At 51.8% G+C, this 12,963-nt stretch overlaps 1 protein-coding gene across 1 annotated transcript in view; it reads left to right on the forward strand.

The window, feature by feature from the left end:
* The window catches only part of ADAMTS17 (ADAM metallopeptidase with thrombospondin type 1 motif 17), a 335,406-nt gene extending 323,065 nt beyond the window's left edge, over positions 1-12,341 (forward strand). The window contains exons 22-23 of the mRNA XM_039235081.1: positions 8,055-8,232; positions 9,400-12,341. Of these exons, the coding sequence (XP_039091012.1) occupies positions 8,055-8,232; positions 9,400-9,569 (348 nt within the window). The 3' untranslated portion in view covers positions 9,570-12,341. The remainder of the gene's footprint in view (positions 1-8,054; positions 8,233-9,399) is intronic.
* The last annotated feature ends 622 nt before the right edge of the window (positions 12,342-12,963 follow it).

The following is a 12,963-nucleotide window of genomic DNA, read 5'->3' on the forward strand; positions in this document are numbered from 1 at the left end:
CAACATCACTCTTAGGAGCGTAAGCAGCCAGTGAAAGGAAGGTCATCAGATCTCAATGCTTTTCAGGGCAGGGGCCGAAGGGAGGGAGGGCAGAATACCCCCTTAGTGGGGAGCACTTTACGCGGGTGAGCAGAGCCTGCCACTGGGCCATGGAGTTCCAGGGAAAGGTCCAAGGCTCCTCCCTGCTCATCCGAGAGAAGTGAACTTGCCATAGAGGAGCGGAGCCCCCAGAAGTTGCCAGGAGAGGCGCCTGCGTGGAAGTGAGCTGAATAATGTAACAGCTAATTGCCCTGCTGCCCCTCCCTTCCCACAGTGTCCTTCATCAAACCGGCTGCCTTTGTGTGCAGTAAGGGGTCAGAGAGGGGGGAGGCGCCCTGCATTGCAGCCTGGGTTTTCACTGCCACCTGGACCTAGTCTTTGAATCAGAGAAGCTGTCGCCCCTAAGGAACACTTTTGTTTCGACACATGCTCCATCAGTGATCCTAGAGCAGGGCACGTGGTCAGGATGACACAGGTCCATGTCCCCCACTGTGCTGTGGCCTCATCTAAACTTGAGCCAGCAACATCCTCTGTCAGCTGGGTCTAGGGGTACCCCCCTATAGGGCATCTGTAAAAAGCACTTAGCCCAATGCCTGGCACCAGGGAAAACACCCAACAGGTGCTCATTTTTATCTTCATCATCATCTTATTTTTGCCATCGTCTTCTGCTACAGCCATGGATCTCTGGTTTCTCATCGGAATCCCATATCTTCCATGGGCCTATCAAATACGTATGTCTTAGAGCAGCTCTTTGAATGTGGCTCAGGTCCCATAAAACAGTGAGTGCCCTGACCCGGTGTGTGGGTGTGGTGACAGCATGGCTAGGAGGCGGGAGATGGGCTGCAGCATTTGCTGGGCACGTGGGCCAGCCTCCTCCAGCGGGGTGGAGGGTCTTCCTCACAGCCACTGATGGGCTGGGAGAGCTAAGCTACCAGAGTGGTAACAGCCTGTGCCCAAGGACACATAGTGAGAGTGGCCAGGCAGAGTCCCCTGTGCTCCGGGCTCACAGAGCACCGTCCAGAGCTCTTGAAGGTCCTCAGGAGTCAACTTGGCCTTCTGGCTGCCTGGCTGGAGTGCCCCAGCCAGAATCTGTAGGTTGACAGGTTGCAAATTCAGAGACGTAGGGGAAACCTGAGGCTACTCGGAAAAACAGTTCGCGAGGGAGTATGAGTTGAAGGGTGTGTGTGTGCGTGCGTGTGTGTGTGTGTGTGTGTGTGTGTGTGTGTGTGTGTGTGTGTCTAAGAAAGCATTTCCAGTTTCAAGGCTGGAGCAAAGACAGTGGGGATTTTCATTACTGTTTAAAACCTGCTATTTCAGGTTTCAACAGCTTCCGACGTTCACATTGCTCAATGCCAAGTCTGGGGGAAAATCTGTCAAAAATGCTTTTGAAGAGCTTTTGACATTTCACCAGCCAAGTGCCTTTCAGACTCAAACAGAAAATGGAGTTTTACCATGAGGGTATTCTCTTCCCCCACCCCCTGCCTCATTCTCTCCCATCCAAGCCTGCCCTGGGGGCAGGCTGGCCCCTCAGAGAAAGGCTCCTGGAGAACGTGGGGGTGGTTACACCCCACGGTCAGGGCTCCTCCTTGCCAGGCCTCCTGTTCACCCCTGGGGCCCCAGGAGGAAGCCCGCCCGCCCCCGACTCAGTTGGAGCCCCGGGCTCGTGCAAGCATCAAACATTCCTGCAGCAGTTTTCCTCTTCCTAAGGTTTTTACAACCTCCTTTAGCTAATTCTCAAAACACCCCTTTGGGATTTGGCGTTATTTATAGTGGTGATTTTACAGCTGCGAGAAGTGAAGAGACGGAAGTCCTCGCCGAAGTGGAGCATGTCCTTAAGGTCAGGCCTCCGTGGGGTGACAGAGACCTGGATCCTCCCCACCAGGGCATGGGGTGGCCCCGGAGGAGGCCTGGTGGGGGGTCTGGAGCTGTCACTGGGCAACAGTCATATGGACGCTCTGAGCCTCCCATTCGGCCTGTCTGAAAAGTGGTGCGGTGCCCCTGAAAGTGCCATTCATGCAGTCGGTGCGTGTTTATTGTGCACCTACTGTGTTCTGAGCGCTGCCCTGGCTACAGCCACTGTAGCGGGACGATTAATGAAGACTAAAGAGAATGACGTTAAGTCCAGGGCCCAGCACCAAGCAGGGACACAGAAGGGGGAACTGGCTGCTATCACTATGGCTATTGTCACCATCACCATCATCAAGGAATGGGAGGTGGGAAGCCTTCCACCACACCTTGCTGTCCCCTGGGTCTGAGGGACCAAAGGCCTGCCCCCTCTTTTAGGGAATTCTCTTGTTCGCAGCCACACCGGAACTAACACCCCAAGCCCATGAGGAAATTCCAAGTCGAAGATTTCTCTCTTTGTTGCCATGAGGCTTTTGCTGTCTGTGCACCAGAAATCTTGATTGTGTTATTGCTCTTCTGGTGAAATTCCCACTGGGGGTCTTTGACCCTTCATCCCAGCCAGGGGAGGGTCCTGGGATGGGTGGCGGGGCCCCAGCCTAGTCTCTGAGCTGCGACTGCAGCCACTTGCTGAGGAGGGGGCTGCCCCTGCTTCAGGCCATCTGGCAGGGAGCCTTTCTGCCAATTTATCCCAGCTCCATTTCTGTCTTCGTTTCCTGAGTCTCAGGGAACCACATTAAATGTTAACATGATGAGCAACCTGAGAAAAGAATTACCCAACAGTGAATGAGTGCTTCCAGCAAACAAGACCAGTTATGGTTTTGGGTTTTTTTTATAGACCTGTTTGCTTGGATTTTAAGAGCTTGAAAATGGCTTCACGGCAATGCTTGGGGCTAGTCCAATGCTATCAGGAGACACTGCAGGGTCCTCACTGCTTTATGAAAGCTGAGGCCAAGGGGAGGCAGACAGAGGTGGAATCCATTGTCTGCGCCTGTGTTGCCCGGAATGCAGCAAGCTCAAGTTACATGCAAGGTGGTGCTGTCCACAGCAGCCCTTCAGACGGGTCTGGAATCGCGTTTGTCTTCAGGGTCAAATCAGCTTCTAATTGTGCTCTCAGAAGTCATCTGGCTGAGCCTCTAGATCAGGGCCAGGAGTCGGGCAAGGGTGGCTTCCCCCAACACCTGCCGGTGGCAGCCTGGTGCCAGGCAGGGTAGGTCCACCCCACGGAACGCTAAACAAGTCAGCCAAGTGGCTCCGTGTGTTTTCCCAGGCTTGAGGGCCTCCCCGGTCCACTCTCTCTGCTCCTGTCGGAAAGCTAACTGCTCATAATAATAGCTGCATTGTTGAGAGCTTGCTCTGTCCCAGAATCCCTGCTGGTCACCCGTCGAAGCGACTCTAATCATTGAAACCATTCTGCAAGGAAAGTTTTATTATCCTCAAGCCACAAATGAAGAAACTGGGGCTCAGATGGGTTAAGTAACTTGCCTGAGGTCACACAGCGAGTAAGTGTGCTAATAGGCCTGTGCTGTCCCCATGGCTCTGTCCCCAGTAAAACTCCAGTCAAGGAGAGTGTGGTTACCCATGGATGTTAGGCAGGGGTGGGCAGGCTTGGCACTACCCTGACTGATATGGAAGTTTCTTTTTTTTTTTTTTAAGTTTTTTTAATCTTTATTTATTTTTGAGAGAGAGAGAGAGAGAGACAGAGTGCATGTAAGGGAGGAACAGAAAGAAGGAAACACAGAATCCGAAGCAGCTCCAGGCTAGGAGCTGTCAGCACAGAGCCCCATGCAGGGCCCAAACTCATGGACTGTTAGATCATGACCTGAGCCGAAATTGGCGCTTAACAACTGGTCACCCAGGTACCCCAAAATGGAAGTTTCTTTGCCTGTTACCTGTTTGTCTTCTCACCTGAGGCACTGAAGCAGCCTCTGTAGGGCTGGCTCACACACAATTCAGGTGGATAAGCAGATACCCTAAGGTTCTCAAAAGTTCTTTTTAATGAGTACAAGCCTTTCACAGCCCACCGCTGTGTGAACAACCGAGTCCCCAGGACTCCAGCTAAAATTGAGCCAAACCTAATCTGAGAGGCAAATCCCTATGAGGGGCAGGGTCTTCAGGGTCCCTAAATGCCCCCACAGCAGTAGAGGGTCAGCCCCCAGCCTGTCACCTGGCTGTGCCCTGCTTCATGGAGGTGTTGGAAAACCATGAGGACAGACACTGGATCTTTGGAGAGAATTCCATGATCTCATGGAGCAGTTCTTTCTCCAGACTGGGAAATTAAGAGCCAGTGACCCATGCTAGGAAAGACAATGAATAAGTGGTAGACATGGGCAGTGACCTAGTTTTTTGTTTCCTGGCTCCTGTAGAGGCTCCCACCAGTGCAAGCTGTGATTCGTACAGGAAGATGGAATTTGGTCCATGGAATGGGGCAGCTGGGGTCCTGTCCCTCCTCTGCCACTCACTCACTGTGTGACCTTGGACCAGACACCCCCCACTGAGCTCACTGACCAACAGGATTGTTGTGGAATGTTCCACCCTGTTATGGAACCTTACAAGCGAACCCACAGGATAAGCAAACACACCATCTGCATAGGCAGGGTGCATCATGAATGCTCTCCCTTCCCCCACCCAGCCCCTCCGGCCCCAGAGCACGTGAAACATGACTAAGAACTTTGAGAGGGGAAATCATCCATCAAGGTCACGCCGAACACCTGAGCTTTAAAATGGTCATTGATCATTTTCAGGCAGAGACCTTTGTCAGTTTTGCATTTGGTGTGAATAGACCCACAGGATTGATTTCCTGCCCTGATTTGTATGTACATAATAATGACACCTGCAAAAGACATCGAAACCCTTCCTGATGTTCCTGGCCAGGAAGTGACTCCCCCACCCCCTGCTGACTGCCTAGCTGGCAGGGCTTTGGGTACCTCGCTGTTAGGGGGTGCCATGAGAGCAAGACAGACATAGCTTCAGGAACCTTCTCCATTAGCCTGTGCGGTTTCCTGGGACCCCAACCACCATCTGTCCTACCCCGGATGGTCCCCTCTCCAAGGAATATTAAGACACCTAATTCCTGATTCTCCCTTCTGGGTGTGCTTCCTATAGCAGGTGGCTCCAGGGCCCATGGTCCAGGTCAGGATCTGATGAGAAAAGGGATGTTGATGTAGATCAGCCTGCAGATACCTCTTTTCTTCACAAAGGCAGTTTAGTACCACATTGTCACAGGAATCCGGTCCCAAGTACATAGTAATCCCATTTTCCCAGGAAGTAGATTCTATTTTTTTTCTAATTTTGCAACCACCTTACATATAAAAAGTCTTTAATGGTGTAGGTGGAATAATCAAATGTCTACATAAACTATATAATTTATCCAGGTAGTTACACATGCATATTTAAAGGTATGTTACAGGGGCACCTGGATGGCTCAGTCAATTGAGCATCTGTCCAACTTTAGCTCAGGTCAGGATCTCACAGTCCATGGGTTTGAGTTTCACTGTCAGGTTCTATGCTGACAGCTCAGAGCCTGAAAGCCTACTTCAGATTCTGTGTCTCCCTCTCTCTCTGCCCTCTCTCTGCCCCTCCCCTGCTCACACCCTGTCTCTCTCTGTCTCAAAAATAAACATTTAAAAAAAATTTTAAAACTTATTAGAAATGTTTGCTCATCTTGCAGAGCACTTGAAGAACAAGTTCCAATCTGGGGTTTTACCGTATTTGTATATGAATATTCAACTACTTCAGTGTAAGAAAAGAGAGCTCATTCCACTACACAGGACACTGAGCAAGTTCTCAGCTCTGGCTGCCCCTTCTAGATATATTGACTGGTTGGTCTGGGATGCCGAGGTTTTTAAAAGCTCACCAGGTAACCCCAGCCTGGTGGCCAGTTCACCCAAGATGACCTCCAGGCTTAAGTCCTGTTCAGCTGTCCCATGTTCAAGGTCTCCTGTGGTGGGACCTCCTCATGTGACTTCATTCCTCCACCTCAGCAGCCCTCAAACTTCCCTGTGCTCCAGTGCCAATCTCCCTCGCCATGAAGGTGGGGCCCAGAAATATGCCCACTAGCGGCCCATGCCTAGTTTATGCAGAAGATAGGATGTGAAGCAAGACACAAAGCTGGGGCCCTGGGGCTGGCCTTGCCTGTTGGGGAGAGTGCCTGCAGGAGGGGGCAGTCCGCATGTGGTTTTCCTACCTCCTTTGTTTGTTGTTGTTGTTGTTTTAATATTTTATTTATTTTTGAGAGAGAGAGAGACAGTATGAACAGGGGAAGATCAGAGAGAAAAGAAGACACAGAATGCGAAGACAGGCTCCAGGCTCTGAGCTGTCAGCACAGAGCCTGATGTGGGGCTCGAACCCACGAACCGTGAGATCATGACCCGAGCTGAAGTCGGACGCTTTACCGACCGAGCCACCCAAGCGCCCCTTCCCACCTCCTTTGTGATTTGCAAAGAGCCCTTCCCTTCAGAGCACCATTCCCTCTAAGCCTTTTTATCCTTCTAAAGTGAGGAGGAAAAGAAAACATCCCATGATCCCGCTTGTCGGGCTAAAAAGCAGAGGAATTCACCTGGGGCACAAAAGCTCTTTGGGGAGCAGACAGTGCCCTCGTGGTCCCAGGTGGCATCCACAGTCTCCCACTGAGCCTGCGGGTGGGGACTCCCCGCAGACCCCTGGAGGGAAAGTCCTCCCTCCAGCACAGACCAAAGTCAGGCCCGAAGGGGAAGAGACAGGGAGGCACACTATCCAGACGGCACCTGGCGTCGTCACACGTGGCATTTGAAGGACAGGACCCACTCCCCTCTCTCCACCCTGAGGTGCTGGTATTAACTCCAGCTGGGCTCTTGCACCTGAGGCCTTTGCTTTATTAAAGTTTCGCAGAGGGCTCTCAGAACCCCATAAATCACGGGTTGCGAGGGCGCTGGGGGACACCAGATGGAGAGGGAGCGCATGTGGACCTGGCTCTCCGGCTGGAAGGGACCAGCTTATTGGAGACACAGTTCCAGGTGCTCCTGGGAGAGCGTGCATGGGCCCAGCAGCTTGGAGAGGAGGAGCAGGGTGGAGGAGCAGAGCCGCAGGCAGGCTCCCCGCGGAGCACTTTAAAAGGGTGCAAAGAGGGACAGGACTCAGGAAAGTCCTACCGACTCTACTCACTGGGAACCTGAGATGTCTGCTGAGCTACACCAGGCTGGTTTTAGCAAACCCAGGTCTACGAGTGCTAGAAATGCCAGCAGCCTGGGATCTGGTGTCTGAGTTAAAACTGTCAGCCACGAATAGTAGCAGACTCTGTGATGCAAAAAAAGATTGCACTTCATTTTTTCCAACTTAATTCTGAGCGCTGATCCTCCAGGCTTGCGGGGAATTTGACCCTGCTCACCCCTGAGCTCCCCTCCATAGCCAGGGCCAAACACCCCAGAGCCCCACACAGCACAAAGCACTGGGGAGACCCGAGTGGTCATCAGGCCCAGGCCCTCCTGGGTCTCATCGGGCTATCCTGTCCACTATCTCACGAATTTCAAAAACCCAGCTCTCTGCTGGGAATGGGGATGGAGAGGGTGGGAAGTGAAATGCAGGCCTCATGTGTGAATATTTCAGCACCTGTCTTGCATCTTAGCTGAGGCTGCTGAGACAAAATACCATAGACTAGGGGACTTAAACCACAGACATTTATTTCTCATGGTCCTTGGAGACTGAGAAGTCTAAGGTCAAGGCGCTAACAGATTTGTTTCTTGGTGAGGACCCACGTCCTGGCTTGCAGATAGCTGCTTTCTCACTGTGTCCTCACATGGTGGAAAGAAAGGCTCTGGTCTCTCCTCTTTGTATAAGGACATGGTTCTCATCATGGAAGCTCCTGCCCTCGTCTAAACCGAACTACCTCCCAAAATCTACCTTCAAATACCTCCAAATACATTGAGAGTTAGGGATTTGGGGGGACGAAAAGCATTCAGCCCATAACATCTTGAAGCAGGCTCCTATCCGACACCTGGTATGCAGCGAAGCCCCTTGTCCCACATTATTTTAAGCCCTTGGGAAGGACACCCAGGGGCAGCTGCTTTGCAAAGCCATTGTCATGGCCCCTGGGTGCAGGTTAGGGCCCCCGCTCAGGCTGTCCCTGTCTCTGGCAGTGCTCCTCCACCTGTGGGAAGGGTCTACAGTCTCGCGTGGTACAGTGCATGCACAAGGTCACCGGCCGCCATGGCAACGAGTGCCCCGCCCTCTCGAAGCCAGCAGCCTACAGGCAGTGCCACCAGGAGGTCTGCAATGACAAGATCAACGTGAACACCATCACCTCCCCTCGCCTCGGTGAGTGGCCCCCAGTTTCTGGGGTGAGGGGGGGTGCTGCATCCCCAGCCAGTGAGTCCCCACAGGGGGGTGGGGCACAGGGGGAGGAGCTCTGTAAGCCAGAAAGCCCCCTTGGGGCCCTAGCTGGGCCCTAAAGTGGCCATTTGTCAGCTCTTGTAGGTTAGAGGTTTCAGAGGTGGAATTTCATTCCTCGTCATGGAAAAGACGTCTGCTAGCGGCAACCTCAAACACAACACCTCGAGCGTCCTGCTTAGTCCCTCCACCAACAATGAGGAACATGGGAGGGTGGCCCTCAGTTAATGTTTTCAGACTCCTGTGCATGAGGAGGGCAAAGGGGGGGGGTGTTTTTCCAGAAGTGAAGGAGCTGGGGGTCATTCATGAAGCTTCCGTGATGTACCCGTCAGATGCTCTTCAAGTTAATGTTTGAGAAGAAGACAGAGGCGTTATAGGTTGGAGTCTTTAATTCAGTGGCACAGGAAGGAGAAGAGGAACTCTGAACACTAATCTGGTGATTCCTTTCAACGGCGTCCACTTTTCCAAATAGAAATCCCTAAGGAATATTTTCTGACCCAGAGCCCCCTTCCCTGATGCTGGAACACAGCCAGAATGAAGAGGGTTTCTAAGTTGCTTCATGGAGAGGGGAGTCTTTGAACTTGCAGAGGGGCACTCCGGGCTTTCACACGCACAAACCTTGGTATGCTCCAGAGACCTCTGTCAGCCAGGACCTTCTCTCTGCAAGATGACCCTGAAGGACATTTGGGCTACTTGCTTAGGCTATGAGCTTATGCTCTGGCAGGCCTTTTGATGTCCACTGCCCTGTGTCCCTTTCTGTTTTATGAATGCCCGCAACGATGGTGTCCTTCACCAGAAAATAACAGCAAGTGCCACTTAGCTGAGAACCAGGGTGCACAGTGCCCTTGCCTTGAGGAAGCAGCCAGACTGCCATTGTCTGCCAAATGGTCGGGCTAGACACAGGAGTGTGTCCCCTGTAGGAAAAAAGCATCACATGACTCTGGCAGGGGGTGTATTTCCTCCATTTATGCAAGGCTCCAGTGTGCATGTGGGTGAGGGCAGCTCCAGAGTGTGTCAGACCACCCCTGTGCAGGCATCTTGATGTCCCTGGGCCATCCGTAATCCCTGGGCTTTCTGTTTCCACCATCCCCGTAGCTGCTCTGACCTACAAATGTACGCGGGACCAGTGGACAGTGTATTGCCGGGTCATCCGAGAAAAGAACCTCTGTCAGGACATGCGGTGGTACCAACGCTGCTGCCAGACGTGCAGGGACTTCTATGCGAACAAGATGCGTCAGCCACCGCCACCACCACCAAGCTCATGACACGTGGCCCCAGGGTCCCTCAACGCTCCAGCGCGTGGTCCAAATCCTGATGACATGGCTAGTTGAAAGCCTACCCACCCGAGGGCGCACCAGTCCTGCGACTGGGACCCCCTCCCCCCAGTGCACACTGCCACTCCCCCACCAGGCTGTCCCGAGAATCCAATCGCATAGAACTTGAGCGTGGACTTGACGTTTGCTGTTAGTGCTTTTGTACTTAATATATTGTTAATGGCCACTGGATGGCTTTCTCTGGTAAGGAAAAAAATAGGTATGAGTCACAAAATTATTGTAATTTGTAAGGTTCTGTGTACCTCAAAGGGAACACCTCTGATAGACAATTGTCAAAAGAAAGAGACATCATTGAGCGCTTCTGTCCAGCTTTCTTTTGACGTTTGAATTCCGGGTGCTTGATATGCCACGGGGGGTGCTATCTCCCTAATGAGACATTCCACATTAAAACAGGCTTTATTCTGAAAGCCGGTGACACCCCGGAAGGAAGGACAGATGTCAGCGAGCCTCTGCTAATGCCTTCCCCTGAGAGGGCCAGGCCGCCAGAGAGCCCTTTTGACAACCCAAGAGTCACCACTTGGCCTCTCGGCTCATCTCTGAAAACGCATTCTCTAGATCCTGGGCCTTGTCTTCGAAGTCTTGTCCCTGACAGGCTGAATCTGTATCTGCCAAAGACAGCAGGGCTACATAGTTTTTCATAAAAGCCTGTGTTGGGGAGAATATTCTGGAAGTGTTTGGGTTTGGGGAGGCATCTAATTTGTATACTCTGCTGTCCACCATGTAGTGAAATGGAAAAGCCTTTCTTCAAGGTGCTATGAAATGGGACATATGTTCGTTTGGGCGATGGGACTGTTTCCTGGCATAAAGGTGAGCTCAGGACAGCTTTGTCAGGGGTGTACGGCCCCTCCGCCTTCTGGGGGTCTCCACTCTTGTCAGTACTTCGTAAAGCTTTGCACCTTAGAGATGGCTTCCCATTGACCTTGGCCATCTATCTGAAGTTTATTCTTTTTAGAAGCCCTGGCTACTTCGCCCTGGCGTGGGCCTGATTTCCTCCAGAAGCCTTTCAGCCAGGGGGACCGAGATCACTGCACAAGCACCAAGCCTTCCCATAGCCCAGATGGGATCCATTATTGTCATATTGTTGGTGTTGTCCTGTCCTCTTAGTAAGGCAAGCATGACCCTCAGAAAAGCCTGAAGAAGGTCTTTCCCTTCTGCAACCCCTCAAAATAGAGCTGTGCCCTCTCTAGAAGTCTGGGGAAATGACAAGGACACAGAAGGCGGTAGGACCCTGTGTGCTTTGGGAGCTGGGAGAGAAAGACCCTAGATGCCAGGAGACCTGTTTTTGCTCACCAGCTTGGTGGGTGTTTGATGGGTGCTTATGTTTAAGGACTTTACCATGATAAACCCACCTTCTCCCTTATTGCAGACAGGGGAATCTCACTGATGCCAGTGTCCCAGGGATCATCTCCAAGTTCTTCCTGATTTATTGGTGCTGTGTTTATGTATCTGCTTTGGTTTTTGATGATGTCACAACTTTAGGGTTCGTTAGCTTAAGTCAGAAAGAAAACAAAAAGAAAATCTCTCTGCCTTCTCCATCCCGTCTTACAGGCTGTTTCAATCGGTGATTTCTAATATTCCAGAGATAGAGACATGGTAGGGATGACAAGAAATGTGTGTGGTTCCTCTTGAAACAACAAGAAGCACTGAGAAGCCTGCTTGGGTGCTCTGATGGAGAGAGTGCCAGGCTGGAGCGACCCACCCTGCAGTGTAACCAGCCCTAGTGGTTCAGCACAGCCTGTGTAAAATGCTGTCCTCCCCCAGCTCGGGCTTGGCCACTGAGAGACTTCCTCAGACCCTGTTTCCACAAAACTCTCAAATTCCTGGGGAGCTAGGGTTCTATTTTCCCCCAGCCCCAAAACGGGCTGTGCTTCGTCATGTAGTGTCAGAAAGATAGCAGCCTCAGGGGCTGAGAAGCAGAGCCAGGGCCGCCAGCTAAGGAACCCATGGGCCCGCCCAAGCTGGGCATGTACGTGCCGCTAGGCTAGCACTTTCCCCAGTGCCTCTGAATATTCCCCCACTCCACCCCACCCCCACTGACTACCTTGACTGTATCAACTGGATGCATCTGGCAAGGGCCCCACCCTCTCAAAATGCAAATAATTGATTTGGTTATTATTGAACACCCCACTGATTCCCCCAGAGTCCACGTCTCTCTGACCTCTTTAGCTCATGCTGGCACTGCTGCTCTGAAATTCACCAGCCCGCCTTCCATTCATGGCACAAGCAAAGATTGATTTTGGCAACGCCATCATGGCATTCTTGTTCCACTTTGTACAGATGATACTGAAACCCTGTGATCACAACAATGATGTTTCTTTATTAACAATACCCTGTACTGTCATTCAAGTACTGTACCTTTTTGATTGCACAAATGTGTTACTAACTACAGAGTCTTACAACCTTATGGTGCTACTTTTGTGGGTGCAAACGAAACCCCCTCACTTGACCATGGCTTGACATTATCAGAACACAGGGAAAGACCCTTAGCAGCAATAATCTCATTGCTTTGTTCTCGTTTCTCCATTTCAGAGTCAAATGTATATATTTTCCATTAGTTAACTTACATTACGTACTGTACCCGTGGTATTTTTGTTTTACTTTTTGGTGCTGGTTTTGAAAGAAGAAAAAAGAACAGAAGACAAACATTGGACACCACTGTAAATGAAGAATTAATCATTTCATTGGAAGTGAGTTGAACATGTTAATAAAATGTTTTTCCATAACAATCTTAAGCTGTCTGTGGAGTACAAGACAAAGACCAGTCCTCCGGGGCTGACAGAGGGAGGCCTGTCCTTCTGCGAGTGGTCACATAGCTTGCCTGGAACAGCGTCCCGACCACAGCTGTGGACAGGGTCAGAGGTCGCTGGTAAATGCAATTCTGGCGGGTGGCTGCATCTCCCTGAGCGAGCGCTAACAAATCATTCCGTCCTAGGCCTCACCCCTGTGTGGTTGCAAAACCGCGGGTGGGGACTCGAGGGTCTGGCAGCTGTGCTGTCAGTCTGTGTCTGATGCAGACCAGCAGCCACTTCGCCAGCGGAGACGCCCGTGCTCCGTGGAGGTGCAGTGACCCCTGCTGCAGGGAGCCCCGCGGACAGAGCTCCAGCCCTGGTCGTGTCTGAATGGGCTTCTGTCTCTGTGACCTTGCTTTTCTACCTTTAGCACCCCATCCATCCCCAACCCTACTGACTGTCCATACAACCCCCCTCTTCGTGCAGGTAGCAGGACCGGTCCTGGCCCCGCCATTGTCCCAGGCTGAGGACACGGCAAGGGTACTACACTTTCATCACTGAGACTGCTGCAGTTATCGGGACCCTGTCCGGGCCCG

The sequence above is a fragment of the Hyaena hyaena genome, unplaced genomic scaffold, assembly GCF_003009895.1.
Source record: "Hyaena hyaena isolate Hyena2069 unplaced genomic scaffold, ASM300989v1 scaffold_95, whole genome shotgun sequence".
Lineage (NCBI taxonomy): Eukaryota > Metazoa > Chordata > Mammalia > Carnivora > Hyaenidae > Hyaena > Hyaena hyaena.